Source organism: Copidosoma floridanum, unplaced genomic scaffold, assembly GCF_036245765.1.
Source record: "Copidosoma floridanum isolate Cflo_tuat_1 unplaced genomic scaffold, Cflo_Japanese_pri ptg000005l, whole genome shotgun sequence".
Classification (NCBI taxonomy): Eukaryota; Metazoa; Arthropoda; class Insecta; order Hymenoptera; family Encyrtidae; genus Copidosoma; species Copidosoma floridanum.
The window spans coordinates 11,466,464-11,490,301 of record NW_028321882.1 but is presented as its reverse complement, the minus strand read 5'-3'; the positions used below and the strand labels follow the sequence as shown (position 1 = coordinate 11,490,301).

At 33.1% G+C, this 23,838-nt stretch overlaps 1 protein-coding gene across 2 annotated transcripts in view; it reads left to right on the top strand.

Annotated features, from left to right (window-relative positions):
• The window catches only part of LOC106638560 (uncharacterized), a 304,750-nt gene extending 294,027 nt beyond the window's left edge, over nucleotides 1-10,723 (top strand). For both annotated transcript variants that reach the window (XM_089598140.1, XM_089598139.1), the window contains one exon: nucleotides 10,177-10,723. In XM_089598140.1, coding sequence (XP_089454266.1) covers nucleotides 10,177-10,562 — 386 coding nt within the window. In that variant the 3' untranslated portion in view covers nucleotides 10,563-10,723. The remainder of the gene's footprint in view (nucleotides 1-10,176) is intronic.
• The last annotated feature ends 13,115 nt before the right edge of the window (nucleotides 10,724-23,838 follow it).

The window sequence follows — 23,838 nt, the reverse complement described above, 5'->3', positions numbered from 1 at the left end:
AACCAACTCGTAAATATATCAGTCTCCATCCAGCCACTTTTTCTAAAAATACTCCAAGAACCTTCTGATTTGCTTTGTAAATATAAGTCATCAGTCTTGACTGGAGAAAAAATAAGCATGGGGAGCAAATAATTTCCTCTAGCTAGAAAGCACAGCTCCACGCTAATAGTCCCCCCTCTTTCTGCTGCTGTTTTCCTGCTACTTGTCGCCTTCCTTTAGCAGCAATAACTCTTGATCCTTATTAAGGGAGAATAGAAACGCCTATTTCATTAACATTTCAAACGTTGGAAGCTTTAAAATTGTATTTTTTCTGTACTTCAATCAAATCTTAAAAAATTCTTTGACGCTGTGACCATGAAATCCATCAGCAGGAGTAGCTGAACTAAACTCAGCTTTTTAATTAGCAAGGTCATGGCGTTTCATGAAACTTTGCATTCAACCTCTCCCATTAAGGCCTAAAAAAATGCAATGAATAGTACCTATTTGCAGACTAGCACTGCAATCTATGTATGAAGTTATACCGGTTTTGTTGTTGAAAGGATATAAAATATCCAACTGTACTGCAAAGTTATAAGCCAACTTTCTTAGAACTGTAGCAATATTAAATTAACGATTTTTCTTGGAAGTGTGGCACAAGGAATGTCATACTAGTTTGCGCTGCTCTTAATGGTTTTTTCACTTTTAACAGCTTCAATAGCCATTGATACATCGGTCTCACAATTAGACCAATTCTTCCTGTTCGTCTTCTTCTGCCATCGTCACACCATTTTTTTTAGCATTTGCTGAAATACACATTTAAATACACATACCTAAGGCAGACTAAAGTGAACTGAAACATAAGATTTAGGTTTGTCTACTGATTAAATTTATTTTGACTCGAGCAGAATGACAACATCTACTGCACAAAGTTCTCAGGCTCACTTCGCCCCAAATACAGTGTCCATAATGTCCCCTTGAGACCATGTTTGAAAATCAATATATCTTTTGACGAAATATACAAATTTTTTATAGGTGGATCCTAAAAGTACATAAAGTAAACTGTTGGGTTAAACTTCTAGTAACTATTATTCTAGATCAGATTTATCTTGCAAAAACGCCGTGAAGTTATTGATGTAAGCAAGGTTATGTATCTGAATTAAAAAAAAATTTATAAAGTTATTGAATATTTGTTTGACACAATAGCCTCTAAGGGAAACAGTGCTTATGTTGTGCAAGGCAAAACAAATTATTAGAAGTAAAAATATTAATTTTTTTTTGTAAACATATGGTGCTCAACTTACCATATAAACTCATTGTACCCCACGCTTCCCACTCAAACTTTAAGATCAGATTGTAAAATATATTTTCAAAGACAGATAAATCGAATTAATTAAAATGTAAAACTAAACGATTCAAGTTGGAGTACAACACAGTATTTAACGAATAACGGTCCCTCAACTACGTGGTAACACAAATAGATAATTCATTCAGATAAAGTGGATCCCTCCAGTACGACATGAAGCACGTCTACGAAGCCACCTCAAAAAGTTTTAGTGCCTCTACAACAAGGAATCGTCAAAAAAATTTGCAAGCTTTATTTGACCATCGGAATCCAATCGTCCTTACTTACGGTTACCGATCAACAAGAGTTTGAGCCGAACAGAACATGCTACGAGAAAAATTATGACACCATATGCAAGACTGCTGCTACCGGGAAAAGGAAGAATAACTATTCGTAGTCGAGCTCCTGGATAATGTGACTAAATTTCCTGTTGCCTTCCTATTTTTATCAGGCCGTCCCCCTTTATTACCCAAAGCCACTAAAACCGCTAATTGTCTCTGTTTGTCCTCGCATTTTCTCGCACCTGGTTGTAGCCCTATACTTACATTTCAGTTGCTCTTTTAATATCAGGACCCCACACTATATATGTATGTATATATGTATGTATACATGTACGTACGTATATTTAAATGTCTATTTTTATATTTTTTTGTTGTATACAATATCACCATTCAATTATAATGAATGGTGTGAGCTTGACGTGCAACGCGTGCAGGGTGGTCTAGAAGTACTTACAGTTTTTGTGGATGAAATGTAACTGTCACATCAATGTTAAATACTGTACATTAGTGCAAAGTATTCTATGTATTTCTGATGACATTAATGAAGAAAGTAATTGAGCTCATTGTAAAATACTGAAAAAAATATCAAAGGTAAGAATAATCCTGATAAAAAATTTCTAAACGAACAATTGATATGTAAACATATTGTACGTCCATTTAAGCATTATGGAGGACGCAAAAATTGTCAATATTCGGCAGAAGTTGTTGAGTACTTAATTTACTTGGTTATCTTGAATAAAACATAAATGTTTATTGGAATAAACAATAATTCAAAAATGACTTGAAAATCAGTAAACACTTTAACAACACGGTTAGAATTGAAAAAAATTGATAAAAGTGCAAAGTCAATAAAATGTGTAAAAATTTCTCAGTATTACACATTTTATGATATAGTGGAACAATCAAACAAACAAAAGCGTTTGATAAAACTGTTATAATTGGTTGATTAAGTATATTTTTTTCAAATGATCAAAAAAGATTTTTTTTTTAATTTATATTAAAAAATTTTATGTTTCTGCCTTCAACAGAAAACAACTTTTATTGACGTTAGCTTTTTTCAATCATTAATAAGTCCTACCTTCTAAGATTTTCCTTCTAGGATTATACCTGACAAAATCATTATTTCCTTATCAACAATTGTGTGTCAGATTGTCAAAGTGTACAAACCCCTAAAAAATTTTTATTTGAATTGAATTTGAATATACGGCGGACATTTAAAATATCATGTTAAAGTAAATCTTTCAGTAATCAAATTTTATGTAAACTATATTTGTTCCACATGAAAAATCATGATATCTATAAGCAGCTGTCACTGCCTTTAGATGGTGACATTCCACAAGTTAACATATTGAATTAGAGTGGCGTATGACTATCAGATGTACCTAGCCTATAACAGCTTTTTAGAAAAAAAAATTATTGTTAAGTCTTCTGAAAATAGAAATAATAGTATTATCACTAAAGTCTTACTTATCATTGCTTTAGTATCATTATTAAAAAAAAGTCAATTTACGCAAGTTTTTTGATAATAAAGCTGAGAACTAAAAGATGACTAATGCAAGAGATAGTCGACATGAACAGCATAAAACAACTTCTTGGTAACCTAAAAATTGAAGCATTATGTAATCACAATCATTCTGTTATATGACATATAACAGGCAGGGACTTCTTTGGTTGTAATTATGAATTAGAAGCGTATATTTACTTGGATTCGACAAAAAAAATGTATGAAAAATTGTTATTACATAGTAATAAATGTACTGGGATTTTGTAATCTCCATAAAAAAGAATTGTTATTACTAAGAATACTCATTCTCCCATGCCGTGTGACTTTGGATTCACCCTGAAACCACGTTATTATTACTTCAGGGTCGAACTATCAGGGACATAGTCGCATTTCACAGCATGAGCAAGCAAGCTAGTCGCCAATTTCTAGAGATGCCAATTCTCTAAAGTCCTAAAAAGAATTCAAGATCCTTGAGAACCAGCACTGGTATCTAGCACTCTTTTATAGGTTACATTCTTTGCATGCGCTACATCTGGCTTGGTACTTGCTGTTGCTGATACGTTAAATTTTCAGAGCAGCGTGGCATCACACAAATTTTTTGGAGAGTAACCTTAGTTTCCTCCCCTTTTTTCTTTCTGAGAACGGCCTTTCAAGCGATGGCATCATTTAAAGTGACGCTGGAGATGTTTTTAGGCGTGCCGGCCTCACCCAAATGGACCTCTAGCTGTTGCCACTGCTTGTACCACCTTAAAAACTGAATGAAAGTGTGTTCTACTATATCATTCATCCTAAAAAAGTAATCACAACTAAGTGTTGATCTTAGTGCCATGCAGTAAAAATATGTGTTGAATTGTCCATGGCCCGAGAGGTGGTAAGTGAGATAATAGTTTACCTCGCTGTTGAGACTTCCCATCATGGATGCAGAACCGGAATAAGTTAGTTTATCTACATGCCCGCAGAAGGCTCGTCCTATTTTTAAAGGCTAGCATTTTCCTTCTTTCTAAACTCCTTCAGCTCGATCCTACTACACAAAACCTGGCTCTACGCTCCTGCGGCCAAAGAACAATAAGTAGCTCTTACAATCACCATCACCATGCAGATATCGTGCAGTACCCGCAGAGCCCTTATCTGCTGCCCAGGTGTTAAGTGTTTCCGGAAATATGTCACTGCCAACACGTCTGCCCAGATTTCCGAGACATCAAATATTGACCATGCCACTGATGGAGATACCCTTGTCTAGGATTGTCATGGTACTTTGACATTCGGCATCAGTCACAACAGAGCCAGACCATTAGGCTCTCAAAGATCTCTGAACCTGTAATATTTATACAAAAGTCTTGGCTAATCCATTACTGCCTGGTGAGAACAACAATTTTGGTGTTATGGTCAGCCAACTTGAAGCCGTGGTCCACAGGTACGTTACGACGCGTGGCCTCTGCCTCGTTGTCCACTCAAGCCTCTGCTTCTCGAAACTTCTCAACTCATGCAGTTTCCGCAAAATGATTAGTGCCCACCCCACTGTGCTCAATCTTCATAGCCAGCTTTTTTTGCATTTGGACCGTCTTTCTTAAAATGTATAATTTTACCACAGCCGACAGGCCTTTTCTTGTTTCTTATAATTTAACTTTTTTTTTTACTTAATTTAGTACTTGCAGCTTACAACTTGTTGACTAATTTTTCAAATTCACTTATAAATACTAATGATTTCTATTAATCTTTTAATCTGATTATTTCCAGTTTGTTATGATGTATTATTTGCAGTTCAGTCGATACCTTAAATTACCTCCCATCAAACTTTTAACTAATCTTGAATGCCGTGTCCAAACAACTAAAAAGTTTTAGCTGTTTATTTGAAATAGTATTGTATGTATGGCTTTCAAATTATTTTCGGCACACTCATTTTTCTGGTCCATCCATATTTTATCTTTTTTACCACTGTGTGCACATTTCTTTCATTTCAAAAACATCGTGATTCTCTTCTTTCAGTATGCATAATCTTGACCATCAAACCAAGGTGTCAAATTTTTCGCCACTTTGGAGTTGCTTTTTTCTTCTCTTGAATGTTCTAGACTTTTTGATTATTTTTTTTCGTTCAATATGTACTCTTTTAACACAAGTATGTCTTTGATCACCTTTACAAAAACTTTTCTCAAAGTTCTTAATGCTGGATTGATCCTTTTTTTTATCCGTGATTACTTGCATATAATTTTTTTAATTTTTAAATCCAAACGGCACTCTAAAAGAATAACGGTATCGTTTCACTAGAACTCTTAGTCAATTTTTCAGTGGTGGATCTACTTTTTTATTACATCACCATAGATCTGCTACCATGATAATATACAAGGAATTATTTTGAGGATCGTGGGAAACAAGCAAACAGTTTTTGTAAAAGTTAATAGGATTTAGTAAAGACAAAAGAACTTCCGTACAAATAGAGAGCCAAGCCAACTACTCTCGCATACACACAACTGCATGCTTCGACGCATGGACAAAATCTAGCCTGCGTGCTTCGTTACAATACCAGGCGCTCGCAAAACTGTACGCCTGCAGTTGCCTTGAGATGCAGCTGTTAGTCCATCTTTCTTTTTTCAGTATAGGCTGATACGCATTAATAATATAATTAATACATCTTCTAACCTATCAAAATTATTTATTTTGTTAACTTCAATATATTTCTCAATTTTTCTAAATTGTAACCTTTTAAGAAATTTAAAAAGAATATCTGCAATTTTATTTTCTGACATAACTTTTATATTATCAATTCACCCTTTTAAAAAGTCTTATTAACAAACGTTCTTCTACTTTTACTAATTTTAGCTCACTTACATCCTTTGACAACAAACGGACAACGCAACATATTCAGCCAATGTAGACGATTTCGTTACACTCCTTTCTTTATTTATTTACCAACAAAATAACATTACTAAGAAATCTTATTATACAATTAGATCTGGACTTTCTATTCACATTATCATCTGTCTTATTTCAAACAACAAAACAATTAATAAGATCAACGTCATCATTTTTCTCATACGTTAACTTCAAATCTGTTATAAGGTATACGTACTTCTAAATTCTCATTAAACATTAAAAATGTGTTTCATTGTTACAATTTTGATACCAACTTAAAAAAATTACGCTGTAACTTTTATTGGGTCTCGTTCCTGAACTAATATTCAAAAGTTCACCGATTAAATTTTTGTACTTCAGATGCCTTTTTACTTATTTTGCTTGTTCTAACTGGAAATTAATGTCCACTGGCGTATCGTATAATTTAGAATTCTCTAATTTGTACTTATTCGCCAAAGATTCAACGTAACTTTTTTAATTCAACGACTCAAAAAAATTTTGCTATTTTTATTATTTTATTTCATACTTATTCCCAAATTTTTCTTGATTTTTCCTATATCTTTTAACCAAATTTTTTTTCGACTATCTTCTTTTAATCATATCGAAAGATTTTTTACTTTCACACTAAATTAACAATTAAACAACAAGTAAAATAATATGAGCTTTATCTTTTCCATTTTTTATAGAATACAAAAAATTATCTATTTCATTATTTTCAAATCCTAAGTTTTTTATGAATTTGTTAAAACATTCAAACCCAGGTATAGTGCTTTCTCGTAAACTGTATAATGCTTTTTGCAATTAACAAACCTTATTAGATGCATTTTCAAAGCCTCAAAGTTCTTTTACGTGCACCTAAGATCTAAGTCTATCATTTAAAAATGCAGTTTAAACATCTATTTGATTATTAATTTATCGAATAGATTTTTAAACATTTAATAATCTTTATGAAAAAAACAAGACAGAAACGTTTTTAAACCTTACATCTTTGTTACTGTTGAGTGAATATCTTTAATAATTTTTTTTGTTGAAACCCTCTGACTACTAACTTTACTTTTATGTATTTTAATCCTTTTTAAATACAACCATTTTATGTCAAAAACTTAGTTATCTTAACTGTCTTAAATATTTACCACATTCACCGATTACTAATTTTGATATAGTCTAATAAGAAACTTACTTCTAATCCTATACATACAAGTAAACTTACCTTTTCAAGTTATTAATTATAATGTAGATGAAGCATAAACTATATTTATGTATACTTTAGTCCATGAGATTTCTCATAAAGAGTAATATCTGTATGTAATTTAAATACTAGATCTTCTACTATCCCGTGTTTTTAAGATGAGTGTACTTCACCATCAGACCATAATGTTAGTATTGTCGCATATGTTTGTAATATTCTAAACGTACATTTACTATTGGGACGTGGAATCCTCATTATTTTTTATTTATTATTTACTGTTGTATTTACCATGAAGCAAGTAGTATTGTGTCTTTGGTATAAAATTGCATATAGCATATACATGTAAAGTAGCACAGCAATGCAGAGCCTATTGGGCATAGTTTTCAAAAATGTATGTAAAACATTTAAAACAAAAAAGTATAAAATTCTGCCATCTGTCCATAAAATTCTAGTACATGGCTCTGAAATCATAAAATATTTTGACTTACTCATCGTATTCTCCTTGAAGAAGCCTCAATAATGTAACAATAAGATATTATAGGAAGAACGATCATCAAATAGTATGATGGTGAACAGACAATCTAGTAATTCTTATATAATACACTTTTTTTTTATCTCACCGGACCCACAATCATCTTATCTACTATCATTAAATTAGTTATTTAACAACAGTTATAGAAGAAATAAGTTATTCTTGTAACTAGCAATAAGAAAATTGTATTTATATGTTTTACACTTACGACAAAAAATTATTTAAATGCAATGAAAATAAAATATTTAATTTGATGTTTAAGCTAACAAACTGTAAATTATGCTGATAATCTTTCTGATGGATGCGTTCAGTGCCTAAGAAAATTTCTTGACCACGATATGTTTTATATTATATAGACAAATGTTTATTAAATTTTAGATGAAACATTTTTCTACTGTAAGGTTCTAGAATATTAGCTGTAAATACTACTTATAACTAGCAGTTTTTATTATACAGTAAAAGTGTAGTAGATAATATAATACTGCCTGGTAATATGAAATTAAATTTTAATAAACTTATGACATCCCATCTCATATACTTAATATTAACTACTTCAAAACACAGAGTTTCGTTTTTTAATTATAAAAAGCAAAAGCTCAGCGATCTCAAACCATCGAGCGGTATACCTAATTCTGCAATCGCGTGACATACAACTTTCTTCTTTTGAAACAAGCTACCATCGAAAAACTTGAACTACGCGTGCAACCTCAAACAATCTTATAAAACGCTCATCTTACAAAACCAATTCGCCTAAGTACACCAAATAATGTGATCAATCAACAACTTCAACATTCTTTACTGCGGATGTACAAAAGACATATCATACACAACTTTGACAGTAACTTGTACTTAATGTAAAATCCGAGAGATCAGCAGTTTTAACCATTAGCTACTGTAAAATTATTGCTCCACGACTGTGCTCGTGTCAGTCAAGGGTAATTAGGTTAAGCTCTGATTGGTCATTCGGATCCCTAAGTTGAGGCGTCCTCCTTAAACGCAAGAGTATAAAAAATCCTCGCACATAACAATGTTCGCCTTTTTTCTTTCATCAAGTGCTCCAAAGTAACTATAAAGGTTGGAGAGGAAGTTCTGTTGCGTCTTTTAAGCAAATGTAAGACTTAGTTCAGTGATTACGCTACGTGTTAAAAGCGTGCATTTCAAACAAATGTCAGACTTAGTTCGGTGACTAAGCTGTGTTAGAAAAGCTCGAGCAAACCAGGCCACTGTACACTCGCCTGAAAAGTGAAACAAGGAGGAACAAAAAGAAAGGACCGTCGACTTGGGTTCCGACGTTAAAAGCAGAAGCCTAATTATTATCATCGCCACGAGTACTCTCGTGTAGGATTAGGAACATCGTTGCAGTCAACTTTGTAAAATCTTTTAACTGCAGTGGTTAACCAACGATCATAGAAGTAAGATAAGTTAAGGAAACTATTAATTGTATAACATTGGAAATACGAATCTGAAACTTTGTTATTTATACTATTTATAAAATTAACTATTTCTTACCTCGATGAATAAATTGAAAAGAAACAAAATAGACTCTGGATGACAGAGACCTTTCCAAGAACGTGAGATAAAAAGATGAATAAGATATGCTACTACTGTATGACATAAGACATAAACTCTAACAGTAAGTCAACGCCAGCTCAGCGTACACCACTTCATACATATCACTCGGTAATACCTAATACCACAACGCCGAATCAACGTTTTTAAAGAAAAGTGTACTGTTGGTAAAAGAAAATAAGGTCTTTGGTCTGATGGCTGGTTCCTGACGAACAAAAATTTAATTTATCTGTTTGTAGAACGAATCTTCGAGTTCCGCCCTTCACTTATAGAAGTTTGGACGTAACATACTCTATACAAAGAACAAGATCTATCTCATTTAATTAAGACAAACTTGAGATTTTTAAATTGTAAGTTTTAATAAAGAAATATATGTGGGCCATTTATAAAAAAAAATTGTGTAAATGTCGCTTTTGGAAGATAGGTTTGGAATTCATGGGGTAGAAGATAAATGTTTGAAAAAAATATAATAGAAAACCTCTTGGAAGGGTTGTATTTGAACTTGAAGGTTTAATTTGACATAGTTATTAGGTTTTTATGCAAACAGTAGGGACATAACTAGATTATGTAAGAATATTTGAGCTGTTAGATTTAATAAGAGTAAGGTTTTTATTGGCAATCAGGGATTATTTATTGATGAATCTTCATAACAGGTTCTTAATATATGTTAGTTACCACGCAGTGGGTATGCTTGCATTACGCATCAACTTTTTGTTCTTGCATGATTAGATACCAAAAAATTGATTTTGCCTTACGTGTCTTACAGTTTTTAGTAATAGCCACAACTGATTCTGTATATATTTTATTGAACATAGTTTTTATCAAAAAAATATTTAAGTAATGTTAATCAACCACATATAAAATACTTATTTTCTGATATAATAAGCAACTTTACGTGAAGTTATTTTATTGAAGGAAAATCTATTTCAGATTCCTCGATCTTCACTTCTTACTGGCCTTGCTGGTCACCGGCTTACCGAAGTGCACAGAATTTATATACAGGTGGGCGCTTACTTGAAAACATTTTAAATTTGTCTACGCCAAATTATGTGGACTATACGAAAATGAATGAAACATGCTGCGTCTACATCAACAAAGCACCGGTGATGACTCTTAGGTGTCATGTTAACTCGTCGATGATGTCTTCATATACTAACGCTAACAAACACAGTGGTGAGCTATCGGAGAATAGTAATAACAAACTATTTTTACCTGAGTGTTATAATTATTACTCGTCGAATTGGTTGGCGTTTGGTGGTGGCAGTGTTGAAACCACGACCATAACAGATAAGGAAATGTTTCAACCTATTCTGTGAACAACCTACGCCGTTGTGAGTCAACCCTCAGAGGATATTTTTTGATAACCAATAACGAATGATCTTATTTTCACTGCTAAACTCAGTAATTCACTTACTGTTTACGAGTTTTTAAGTGTGATAGATTCCTCGAATTAGCACTTTGAATAATACAGAACTTAGTTCTTACTATTTAAAACATCTATCGTTTTTAGGGTATTTGTGAGTGACATAAAGGTTCAAAGACCAATAAAATGTGTCCTTAATACTAACTAACTAGCTATACCTTACAGTTTTTGAAGACAATTATTTACTTACATTTTATGTTTTGGAGTGCCACAAGCATTTTTTGTCTACTATACTTATTAAGGTTTTTTTGCAATACCTTTAGCGCTTGGTGATATTGTTTTCATAAAAGCTACTTGAATGTTCAAAGGAATGAAAGTATATTAGCTAAATATTAAGTTTAAAATCGGGTAATAAGAGACAGTCTTTTGTTACCGAGACAAAAATTTTTCATTTTTATTTTTATTTTAGAAATGCTATTTTGTATGATATTACAAATGAAACATGATGTATTAAAAATAATTTAATAAGTTTCTTACTATGTATAAAATTCTACAATGTTATATGTAAATTATAAGTTATGAAAAATACTGAATTTTTGATAGTTTGTCATACAGACAGTCAAAAAAATATAATTTAGACTTGTTTGTATGTGCTACTGTATAATTTTTATAATATAATATAATGTAATTCATGCTACTTAAGATACCTGAGAACATCTTCCTTTGTTTCATGTAATTTTATTTCTTAAATAGGAACAGCAACGGTGTTTTTTTAAACACTTTTTTTATCATGAGGATAATCATCTTTGAATATATTTAAATCTCGTAAGATGTGGTTCTCAAGAAAAAATATCAATAACATCATATCTGTCATCAAAACAGACCCTGACATTCGTGGTCTGTAAAAAGTTTGAGAAAATTATTGTGACACAAAAAAAAATTTAGTTCTGCTATTGCTGTTAAAGTTTGTATCATTTATTTGACTTAAGATGGATGCATAATTTTTTTTTATTAAAAAGATAATGATGAATAATTTATACCTGAATTAAAACCTCTTCTGGCTGTGTTTTCGAGCCGTGGCATCTGCTATCAAAGCCCATATTATTGAGAATTATTTTTAACACGATACTGGCATTTTTTTATCACTTGTATATCAAAATACTTTACAGATTTTTATATTAATACGTAAAGGAAAAAGATAAAATAGTTTTTACCATATAGTAAAGACCAAAGAATCTTCCTTAATTTCTTGACCGTAGACTTACGTAAGGTATTGGATATTGAAAGTGTTATCTCAGCTACTTTTTTACTTCGTACACGGAGAGTAAAATCATGAAACAGACGCAAGATGGCGATGGAAACGCCCCCCTACTTTTGACCCTATGCTTTGAACTCGTAACGTTGATACCTTGATAGCATACGATAGGTGCTTTTGCGACATGATTAGATGGTATAGGAATCGTGCAGGTTGTCTGATGCAACATCTATATATGATGCATGGCTCGAACATAGGTAAGTAATGGCTTTCAAGCATACTACGTATCGACGGAGTAAACGCATAAGGACACTGGCATTTTTTCCATCGTGCTCTTGCGTTTTCAGGATCAAGGCGCATACGACTTTTTACGGTATTACTGTATACATGTGCATATATATAGTTCAGCTGATCCAGTACCAGCTGACAGCATCTTTATTTTAAGTAATTTAACTACGTCGTATTTATAATAAAGGACTGTTTTTCTGGATGACGTTATCAAATAAGTAAGTGTGCAAGTTACAATTTATCAGAAGATAACTTCTCAACGTATATCATGCTGAACTAAGTTCTGTGTAGAAATCGAATTCAACCTCTCACTAATCAATAACGAATAACGTAAACAAGCACCTCATTATTCATTTTCAGTTTATATGTAAGGCAGAGTAGTAAAGAAATGACTAAAAAGTCTCTGTATGCTCCTATCGGTTTTCGTTCAATTTATAACCATGTCTCAAGTTCTTGGTGAGAATCAAACTCATCTAGGATGCTTGAAAATTCTATCTAATTATAATCAGGGTTAGCCGTTTAATACCTTACATTATTACCTTTTTTTTTGTTCAAATAGCTTAAGTTCTAAGATTTTTTTTTACAATTCAAATGCAAGTACTCACAAGTATAAATGTTTGTTTGTGTATTAATAATGTTCCATCTAATTGAATATACCAGTGTAAGAAACACATTTTGCATAACATGTGTATCATTTTTCAGCATCTAGTAAGCCTTGGCGTTCGCTCAATCAATTTTCAACTACTGGTTCAAGTCGAAGAAACATTGAATTCTGGATCAATCAAACTCACTTGTTCAGCTAAATGTAAGTTTAAATACTTAGAGGTGCAAATGTCCATTTCTACTTTTTAAACTTATTTAATTATATAAACCATGTTTAATCATGAATGTAAAAAGGATTGTAAAAACTGCGCCATGTTTAAAAATTTCGAAAAATAATATATTTTTTGTGTCAACTAAATATGATATATAAGATGGAAAATAATCTGTGTAATAAACTGCAAAAATAACTTTTTGATATTATTAATTCATTGTAATTTTGATACAATAAACATTTTATTACTAGTTTAGAAAATGTAGAAGATTTTTGAATGTTTAATAAAGATAACAACATAAAAGTGATAGTACTAATAAATATTATATTTTTATTACTGTATAATCCTATCAGTATACCTCACGTGGTTTGTGTTATATTCTCTGACGTATTGAATGTGCTTATATATAATACGTATACATCAAAAGTCGTCTGCACCTTGATCCTGAAAACGCAAGAGCAGGATGGAAAAAACGCCAGTGTCCTTATGCGTTTACTCCGTCGATATGTAGTATGCTTGAAAGCCATTACTTACCTATATTCGAGCCATGCATCATATATAGATGTTGCATCAGACAACCTGCGCGATTCCTGTACCTTCTAACCATGTCGCGAACGCACTCATCGTATGCTATCGAGGTATCAACGCTACGAGTTCAAAGCATAGGGTCAAAAGTAGGGGGGCGTTTCCATCGCCGTCTTGCGTTTGTTTCATGAATTTACTCTCCATGTCGAGGTTCTAGTAACTTTTACCCTGATTCGAGCAGAATATGACATCAGAATTTGATAACATGTCAATAAAACAGATAATCATTTTTGAATTTTTTTACATCATTTTGTAAAAAATTGCTCCATAAAAAAATGTTTTAATTTAAACTAAAAAATACCACGTTTTAATAATACTTGCTATTTTTAAGTGCTTCTTCAACTCTTCGAGTAGTGAGAATTGTTTTGACTTACTCAAGAAATTATTTTAAAGTTGTAAGTATTTTTATGACATACAAGGTCTGTGTATATAATACTTATCTTTGGAATTAAAAGAAATATTCCTCTGCGAAATATAATGTATTTTGTACTTTACCTTTTTACTTTGATGAATAATAAATGGAGCAGCTCTACTTTTTATTTAAAAGTGTTCATTTTTTGAAAATCTACTTCTGTGAGCGTGTTTTGCACCAGAGTAAACCAACGATTTCAAAATTTGGACCTTGAAAAAATATGTAATGGAAGTGAAATTTGCATTCCATCCCCTCTCCCTAAACAAACATTGTTAAGGAGGATGAATTGTGAATTTTAATTCTTAACTTTATTACCCTTATAAAAAAACACTTTTTACAAGATACGAACTGGTGATCTCGTGCACGTGAGCTGAGCCCCGTATCCACTGATCCATGAACTAAATAGAGAAGTACTTACCTCGTACTTCTTTGACATTGTGGTTCATAACTTGTTTCCAATTGAGTAAATTTTTTCCTGCATTGTGTCAGACTATGAGAAGCTTATGATTTCGAAGTGATAACAGATGAATCCTAAATCTGCTTAACCCCATTAAGTTGTATTTAAAAAAAATTTTTTTAAATGTATCAAAATCAATCTTAGTAATCATGCAATTTACAACAAAAATCTGCCTACAGCTCAATTATCGAGTAATCCTTATCATTCTTTTTAAATACTCAGGAAAGAATTATTTACAATGAACCACTGATACTTTTTTGAAATCGTGCAACCTAACCTAAAAAATTAAGAAACAAAAAAAATTTTGATTTTTGGTATGAAAAATAACTTTTTAAACATTTCATCAGACTATTTTCACTTTCTGATTTTGAAATCATGAATACCAAATCCGAAGTGTGTTCAGCCCTATTGAGTTAGATTTTTAAAAAACTTAGAAAAAAATGATTAAATTAATCACAGTAACATGCTATTTGTGATTTATTAAACTAACTCTCTTGCATTATAATTTCTACTTTCATAATTTTGTTGTCTTATTAAATTATACGAAGTGAGTATACTATGATACAATTAAAAAAGTTAAGGTTGTAGTAAAATACGTTTATTAGTTTTAAACACACATCGACACGGCCATAAGACAAAAAGGTGATTAGTACAAATTTGTATTAATTATAATATTTTACGTAAAATATTATAATACTCATACATCAAATACATTTGTTACATGAATCTCAGCACATATTAATTAAATTTGTTAGAAGAATTTAATTTTTACTCACAAAATTATAAGAAAGATAGTGATAATTAATTGATAGAGGTGTATTATAATACATAATTGTGTGATATATATCATGTCATTCTTTTATTTGACATAATGAATTTTTTAGAAGCATAGAAAAAAATGTATGGCTGGAAGTATTTGATAAGTATAACTTATACAATTACAAGATAGATGTAGCATGAAAAAATTAAGAGTAATAAATAAACAGATTAAAAAATTTGGCGCCAATACATTGATAATGGTCTTTTTCGATAGCATAGATCTACTGAAACGTTTTTCGAGCTTCGTTGGTTAGTGATTCCTCCTTCTTCACTTTTTTTATTTGTAATAAGCTTATAAATAAATCTGATGACACTAATAGATTGTGCATTATATCGGTGTTAGTAGCTTTCCTACTGATGATTCTACTGTTACCTAATCATGCCTTACGAAAAATTTTGTGGTTGCATTCTTAATTTGAAAACAATTGTACGTGTAGTTTGTTTGAAAAAAACTCCTGAAATTTAGTAAAATCAAATGTGCGTTCTTGTCTATCACTCCTGTCTCATACAAGTAGCCCTAAATTTAATGCTCAGTCTAAAAGATTGTTCATAAAATGTTTATTTTTTGCTCAATAAAAACTTTGTACTTGTATTTAAAAGTCTTAGTAATCTTATCTTTGATTGCACAGAAACCTTATAGGTTTCCGTCAGTAAGAAATTATTTGAAATTGGAATATAGGCAGACTTTTGTTTTACATATCAAGTTACTGATATTAATTTGGATACTTTTTTCTAAGTTTTTTTGAAATCTCACTCAAAATAAGAATTTAAGGGTTGAAGAAGAATCTCATGCTTCTTTACAGGTTTTGGAACCAGCTGATGTCCAATCACCTAACTTGGTTAATTTTTTTTATGAGATAAATAGAGTAGTAACAACTTAAATTTGTTTATTAACATAAAAACTATTTAAAAATCTCAAGAGATACATTTATATCGATAGATAATATACTGCACGTCCTTGTCTTTTTCACGAGGACTTTTGGTGGGGCCAACGTGGATCGCTTAGGTGTACTGTTCCTCGCGGTGTAATAGTTGGCTCCGAAATCCCTGAATTGATTTTAAGATTTATTTCTATTGGATTAACTAAGGACAAAGACGTGATAAAATCAAAACATATATTTCACGAGGCGTAATTAAAGAAATAGAAACTTGATTTATTGTACTTGGAAAGTTTACAAACAAAAGAATAAAGATAGACTCATCAGCTATCGAGCGCACTAACAAATAAAGCTTATCCTATTCGGCGTAGTCAATTGAATACTCTTTTCCTCATTAACCTACTCGAGAGACAAAATTCGGAGAATTATACAAGTCGCGCTATGTATCGTGTAGCAAATGCTTCGAGGGCGAGAGCGTGCGCGCGCCTATTACCTTACAATTCAAGAATCGGATTTTTGACTAATACGGGTTAATTATTTTTAACACTTTAATTCCTTTTAACCCTAATTTATAATTAAAAACAAAAGTAAAGATTTATGTTTCGGTTTTTTAACACTATGTTCAATAATCGCGAGTTGACTTGATATCACTTAAAATAATCCGATGTAAAATTACGCTATCAGATTTACGGAAAAAAAAGTACGCAGAGGCTCGACACAAAAAAGGAAATCAAAGATTTACCCGTCTGGAAATGCAATGGTCCCAGATTCAGGAAGGAGAATTAAAACACAGATTTAACGAGTACGTATATAAAAAAGGAGAACACTGTCTACACCACTCAGCTGGCACTGGGGCCACCACTCAGTTGATATATTAGACAACTGGGGTTTTACCACCCACTCGCCTTAATTAATTCGGGAACGAGTTAAATAGCTTCGTGGCTCAGACGGGATGTCTACTCACACTCTTGAAACAACGAGGTCCGATGTCGCAAAGAGTCCCAAAGCTCCTCAGGTCACTGGGAGATACCTCCTGTTCCCTTGTAGAACTCCAAAAAAGACTGCTCTCCCCTTTGACTTGATCTGACTCATCACCTCGGTACCCCCGAAAATCAGACCTCGCAACACTTCCCCCGGAAAATATATTGCGCAAAAGTATTATAAACAGACACCGCGTCGAGCTGCCTGAACTGTTTTCCCCCGAAAATCACCTTTTCAAAAATCAACAAAAGTAAGAGCGCTACAATATGTATGTGTATAAAGATTCTGACGTACACTTATAAGTAAAACCTTGCAATACTGTATTGTATAATACATCTTAATTCTTCTAAGCCTCTTGACTCTGCTTTATATTGGAATGAAATTTACAGATTTCTGTTAAACATTGAATAATAAATTACACTAGTCTATAATTAACGACACTCAATGAGTGGCTGTAACTATACTGAAATCTTTATTTGTTCTAACATTTATTTATTATTCATTTCTTCATATAATTAATGGGCCACCATTCCAATTATAAACTGAAAAAAAGTGTGTTGCCGAGCGCAGCTTGTTCAACAATATTCATAAAGGTGTAGGCTCAAATAAACTAAAGATTAACTAAGATGTAAGATATAAATATAATTCTTCGTGTGTAACAAAATAACAATAAATCGATAGAAGTACATAAATGAACTTTAGTAGAAGCTGTATGAAAGTAAAGAGATCAGTTGACTGGTAAAAAGATGTGAGCTAATAAATTATTGAATAAATACTGTTAACTTAACTTCAGGGAGGAAAAATAGAAAGGTGAAAAAGTAGTAGGATAGGATGAAACCAGCTTTTGCTTTGAGAGTAAAATTTGATGGAGATTGTTCTTAAACGTATGTATGCTATCTGTCTATCTGTTTTAGGCAAATTTTGGATAGTGGTGTTGAATAAACATTTAAGGTGGTATATAGGTAAGTGAAAAAGGGAGTTTGTAGTATAGGTTTGTTTTGTAATTTATCGGGCATTTCTGAGGTCGTGTTGGATATTTCTTACAAATAAAAGTGTAAGGGGATCAGGGCATTTGATGAAGTTATGGGTGAGTCAGAAAATAAATAGTGCGTCTTGGTAAATATGTGAATTTTACTAGTAAGGAGTGAATTATTAGATAGATAAGGAAAATTATTGCGACTAGAGCATGTCATAAGGAAATCTGTTTTGTAAGAGACAAGTCTAAGAGAATGGTGAAGTACACTGTCAAGTTAAGAAAAATTTTAATGAGTGCAAGGGGGCTGAATTATCAATGCATAAGTTAAATGTGGATGTATTAATGATTTAAATGAGTGTATGATGGACTATGCTAATAAGAAATCACGCGTGGTTCTTTGTATACAGCCCAGAAGCATCTAGTATTTGACAATGACTTTACTGATGTGGCCTTTGCAGAACCATGAGGAGTTGAGAGTTACAGTTAGTGAATCAAACCGTTTCAGTTCGTTGTCGTTAATTGAGTAATTGTAGCGTGATTGAGCGTGTGGTGGCTCAGTCGGCTAGGTCATGGGTCAGCATGCGGGAGACAGTGGTTCGATTCTCAGCCAGTGTGACTTTTTCGAGCAGGTACCTCTGTGATTATCACACGTTTTTTTTCACCATTAAATACTTCTCATGGAGGGGGTGGGCGACTTTTCAAGCACAATTGTCTATTTTTGTCCTACCCCCCTTCCAGTAATGAAAGGCCGCCCATCCATTTCCTTGTCCCCTTCCAAGTGTCGAGTACCTTAAAATGTGGACCCTTGTTATACCTGGACGTATGACACTATGATATAAAAAAAATATAGTGTGATGTTATTTGGCGTTTATTAACTTATAAATCCATGCACTTATCTTCCTAAACCAAAAATTCACTGTTGGAGTACCACAATGCCACATTAACGAGATTTGTATATGTACGTACTGTAGAAGTGAAGAATCTAAATGTGAAAAAATACTTTTAAAAATTTTTATGGTGTCTGCATAGATTAGACAGATTCAATGGAGAGTACTGAAACAAGGATGTTCATAACCTATGTAAATAATAGTGTACCAATGTGCAAGCCCTGTGGTTCCCTAGAGGTGGCTACAAACTTATTTTATAAGGTGCCAAGAAGGTCAACTCTCTAAGCACTGCCTGTAAAAAACGAGGTCAGCCATCTGTATAGAGTATCACCAACATGAAAAGAGTTAGCCCGAGCAAGAAGTATGTCATGGGGAACGCTATGGCTTTAACCATATCCAGGAAAATGATGTCAACCTGTGCACTTTACTCAAATGCATATGAGAAAAAATGGCTAATCTTCGAGGTTTGTGATGGTTGATCGACCTTCAGTAAACTCTTGCTGTTATTGTAAGATACGTAGTGAAAGTTTGAGATATAAGCAGAAAATTTTTGGTGTACTGGGTGATCAAGCAGTTTTGGTATGGGACTCGACAGAATGATAGGTTATCGCCAGTTGTTAGTTGTTAGCCAGTTGTGGGTTTACAGATTTGGAGATGGAAAATATATATGCCGGTTTTGAAGCACTTGGGAAGACGCCTTTAGCCAGAGGCTTTGAGAAGAGAAGTGCAAGTGGGTGACAGATACTTAAAGAACAATTAATAATAAAAGAAGATGGAACAAGGTTTAACTCTCATTGGTTTGAGTTTTTTAATTGTGAGATAGCAGCAAGAATATTTGAAGGGGTAAAAGTGAGGTCAATGTCCATGAAGCACTAGATGGTTTGAGTTAAAATAAAGGAGGGATGCTTATCAATGAGAAGAAATTTCTAGTAAGTTGCACTTATCGATAGGAGTAGAAGCGTAGACTATGTTAAGACTTAGTGTATCTTTAAATTAACTGAGTTTAGAGCAAGCCTTGCTGAGCTTCCATAGTTGCCGAATATCAGATCTCAGGCCCACTTCCGATTTTACTATGAATTCTTTATACAATGTTCGAGAAAATCTTAGGCATTCAGCTCTAAATCTCTTTAATGCCATAAAATCTGTCAATACATTGGTATGATTCCAAACCTTATGGAGACGTCTTTTCTTATGGATCAGGTCAATCAGCTCCTATGTAAGCCATACGGACGACCTAAAATGTATGACGCGATGAACATAAACAAATTTGTCGATGAGGCCGTATAAGATGTAAGATAAGTGAACACAATTTTTAATGGATCTCTGTTATAATAGTTGTGACAAAATAACTTTATTGAGTTCTGCACAAATAATTCGACAATTACTTTTTTTGAAGTCCGTGTAGCTTGTAGTCGGGTTAGATTAAGAAGTGTTGCGAGCTAAGTAGATGTGGAGTGTGCTGGGTAAGTAATTCTGCTAAGGTGAAATAATTGCTGAAACTTCGGTGGCAGTAACGAGACTGTCAGGTGCAAACAGGAGATCCAGTGTGTAATAATAATTAGAGATACGATTAAAAATTTGTTGAAGGTCCAGAATGTTACAAATGTTGAGAATATAGTAAGCAGCTCAAAGTCGGTCTGGTAGTCATGAAATTCATTGTAGGCCGCTAGATTCGAGTTCACAGCCATGTGGATCACTATCAAAATAAAGTCTAACGCAGCATCCCGTATACGTACAACCACGCACTCAATGCTCATTTCTAACAGAATTAGATTAGATGGTATGTTTTTGTCTACTGCCACCGCCACCACATCTATGGATTTTTCTCAACGTCATGCCTGTCCTGTCTGGAGATGTTGTAGTTGTGTAGGAGGTAGCTTAGAGTCAAAAGTATGTGGTTTCAGCCAAGTTTGAGTGAGGATCGTTGTGCCTGGCGTTGTAGTAAGAAAAGGTAAAGTTAATTCTATTGTAGAGAGTTTGTTATATGGAGATCTGACATTTTGATAGTATACGAATATATTGTCACTGTTACAATTATTAAGGTCTTGTGTCTCAATGAAAGGACTGTTGACCATATTTATTTACCCTATCCATCAGCTGAGAAAAATGAATTCTCAGTGTCCTGGGTTTATTAGAGGCGATATTGACACCCCGAAGTAACTTAAAGTGTTGAGAGATCATTTCGAATAGTGGCTTTTAACTGTGGCTAATCTGTCTTGAAAATCTCTGAAATTCTGAGAAGCAGGAGAAGATTGCTTCAAGGTCTTTAGTCTTTAATTCATATCCAATACAGAGGCTGGTAAAGTCTCTAATGTTTTTATGATTTTATTTAGTTTATTAACTGGAGTCGTGATGGAGGTGTTTCTAGCAATAACCTTATTTTTTAGCTGAGTAATTTGAAGAAGTAAAGAGCTTATTAAACTTCTTATATCGTCAAGCGTAGTGCCTTCTACAGCATCTATTTAATACGTTATATTAGCAGAAGCAGATGAATTGTCAACAGTGGTTATGGAGCTCTGGGGATTAAGACGCTGTCTCTTCAACTGATACGAGACTAGAGGTGATCCATTAGTGAGTATAAATCCTGGAAATAGTGGTACACTCCCTTGGTATCAGTCACAGAACGAGCTGCACAAAAAATATGGTAAGCCTTGCTGTGGCTCTGTCAGTGGGAACCAGTAATCACTGACTTTTTTCAGTACAGGCTCATGTAGCAGAAACCAGCATAAAAGGCAAATTGAGGTTATGAGTAGACTCTTTGTAGTTAAAGCACCGAAATCTTATCCAAAAGGCAGAACCACCGCTCACCACCAGGCACCAAGAGTTGCCTCCCGGGTAATCTAATAAGCCTCCCTTATGAATAAGAAGAACTTCTTTTTTTTTTGCAGCCCTACTCTCAGCTGCCCTAACACTTTTTAAGAAAACCTCTTAGCCCTCCAACAACTTTTAAACAGCAATATTTATCACTCCTTTGCTCTACGTTATCATTTCTTTCTCGAATCTAATAATTATTTTGGCTGTATAATTCGTTAGCACATTCCCATACTGTCGGTTTTTACATAGTTTTTATTGAGAACTGAGCCACATCTCTAAAGTGAGGTAGAATTATATCGGTTTTCATGTCAGTTGTAGTTATGTGAATATTTGTACCTTCCGTCTGAGTTTTCCTTACAGTTTAAAAAATGCCCCTAATTTCTAGCACATTAGCACATTTCAACACTATCTTTGGGGTAGTGCTATGGTGCATTGGTTTCTTTTTTTTCTTTAATTTTCTGGAACCTTATTTATTGCATTATTAAATATGTATAAAAACATGGCATTACATTTTAATACCTAATCAATAAAAACGAATAATCTTGAAGAATATTCAAACCATGGAGCAAGCTCGTAGCCCTATTTACCACAAAAAAAAGAAATCATTAATATTGAAGTATGTCACATAATGCGCATTATCATGAAACAATATTCAAATGAGAATGTTATTGATTTAATACATTTATTTATTTTTTCAATAAACTTTGCAAGAATATTACGTAAAATTTCCACTTTTGCTAATGTAAAGTAATTAAACCTTTTTTTCACCTACTTAAGGTTAGTAAACGTCGAAAATTTCTTTTCAAACAATATTTTCTATTCTTAAATTACAAGCACGTTCTATTTTAGTGTAAATTCCATTTTTATTCTTACATCTTGATAACGTGACATATAGTTGACCATGCGAAAATAGTGGATTTTTTAAATATAATCCAATATTATCAAAACTTTGACCTTGGGATTTATTAATAATTATTGAAAATGCTAAGACTACAAGAAATTATTTTCTGTATAAAATAAAAGGTTATGATGATAAATGTGTTGCATTAAGAGTTATTTTTGTATAAAAAATCTTTTTTTAATTTTTCTCCAGCTAAAAAATTTGTTTTAATATTCTATTCAAGTAATTTTGTAATGTATAATTTTGTACCGTTACATAAGCCATCAACTATACTTAAATTTCGTACCATGTTCAAATTAAGCTGTTGCGGTGGTAAGCCATCACGCATATTGCTTAGAAATTCAATTGCAAAATTTATATAAAAATCATCAGCAAATTTATAAACACCCTTGCAAATAGCATGATCTATGCTGTAATATGTTTTTCTTATTACCTCACCCGAAAATTCGTCTTTCGGTGGCAGTATATACGGATAAATGAAGTGTGGAGGGGTCAGGAGAAAAAACTTCCGGCTCTCTACTTCTCCTTGCTTGAGAGAGAGATAAAAAGAGCGAGTAGCAATGCTCCACTGCCCCTCCTACTTTTCCTTGCTGTAAAAAGAGATAAAGAGTAGGCGAGCATCAATGCGTTAAGTCATTTTTTTCGAGCTGTGAGAAAACTTCTATATACAGCCTGCATCCAAATCGGCTATGACTATAAATTTGTCGTCTTATGCATGTCATTACTTTTAATATTATGCAATGTGGTAAATTTCTAACTTCAGTCCGAATATAGTAACAATGATTGAACAATTGTTAAAAAAACTTCTAAGAATCAAACATGTGACTTTTGCAGCAACCGATGCCCAAAAGTCTAATAAATAAGTATGTTGGTTAGAGCGCCCGGTGGCTCAGTCGGCTAGGTCGTGGATTGGCACGCGGGGAGACCGTGGTTCGATTCCCGGCCAGTGCGACTTTACGGGCAAGTACCTCTGTGATTTTTCACATGTGCTTTTTCACCACGCAATGCTCCTCGAGGAGGGTTTAGGCGACCTCCTCGCAGCAAAAATTGCCTAATTTCCCCCTACCCCCCTTCCAGCAATGGGAGGCCTCCCATCCCTCTTCCCTTCCTTCTCCAAAGTGCTAAGTGCCCATAGTAGTGCCCTTATTGAAGGAGCCGGGA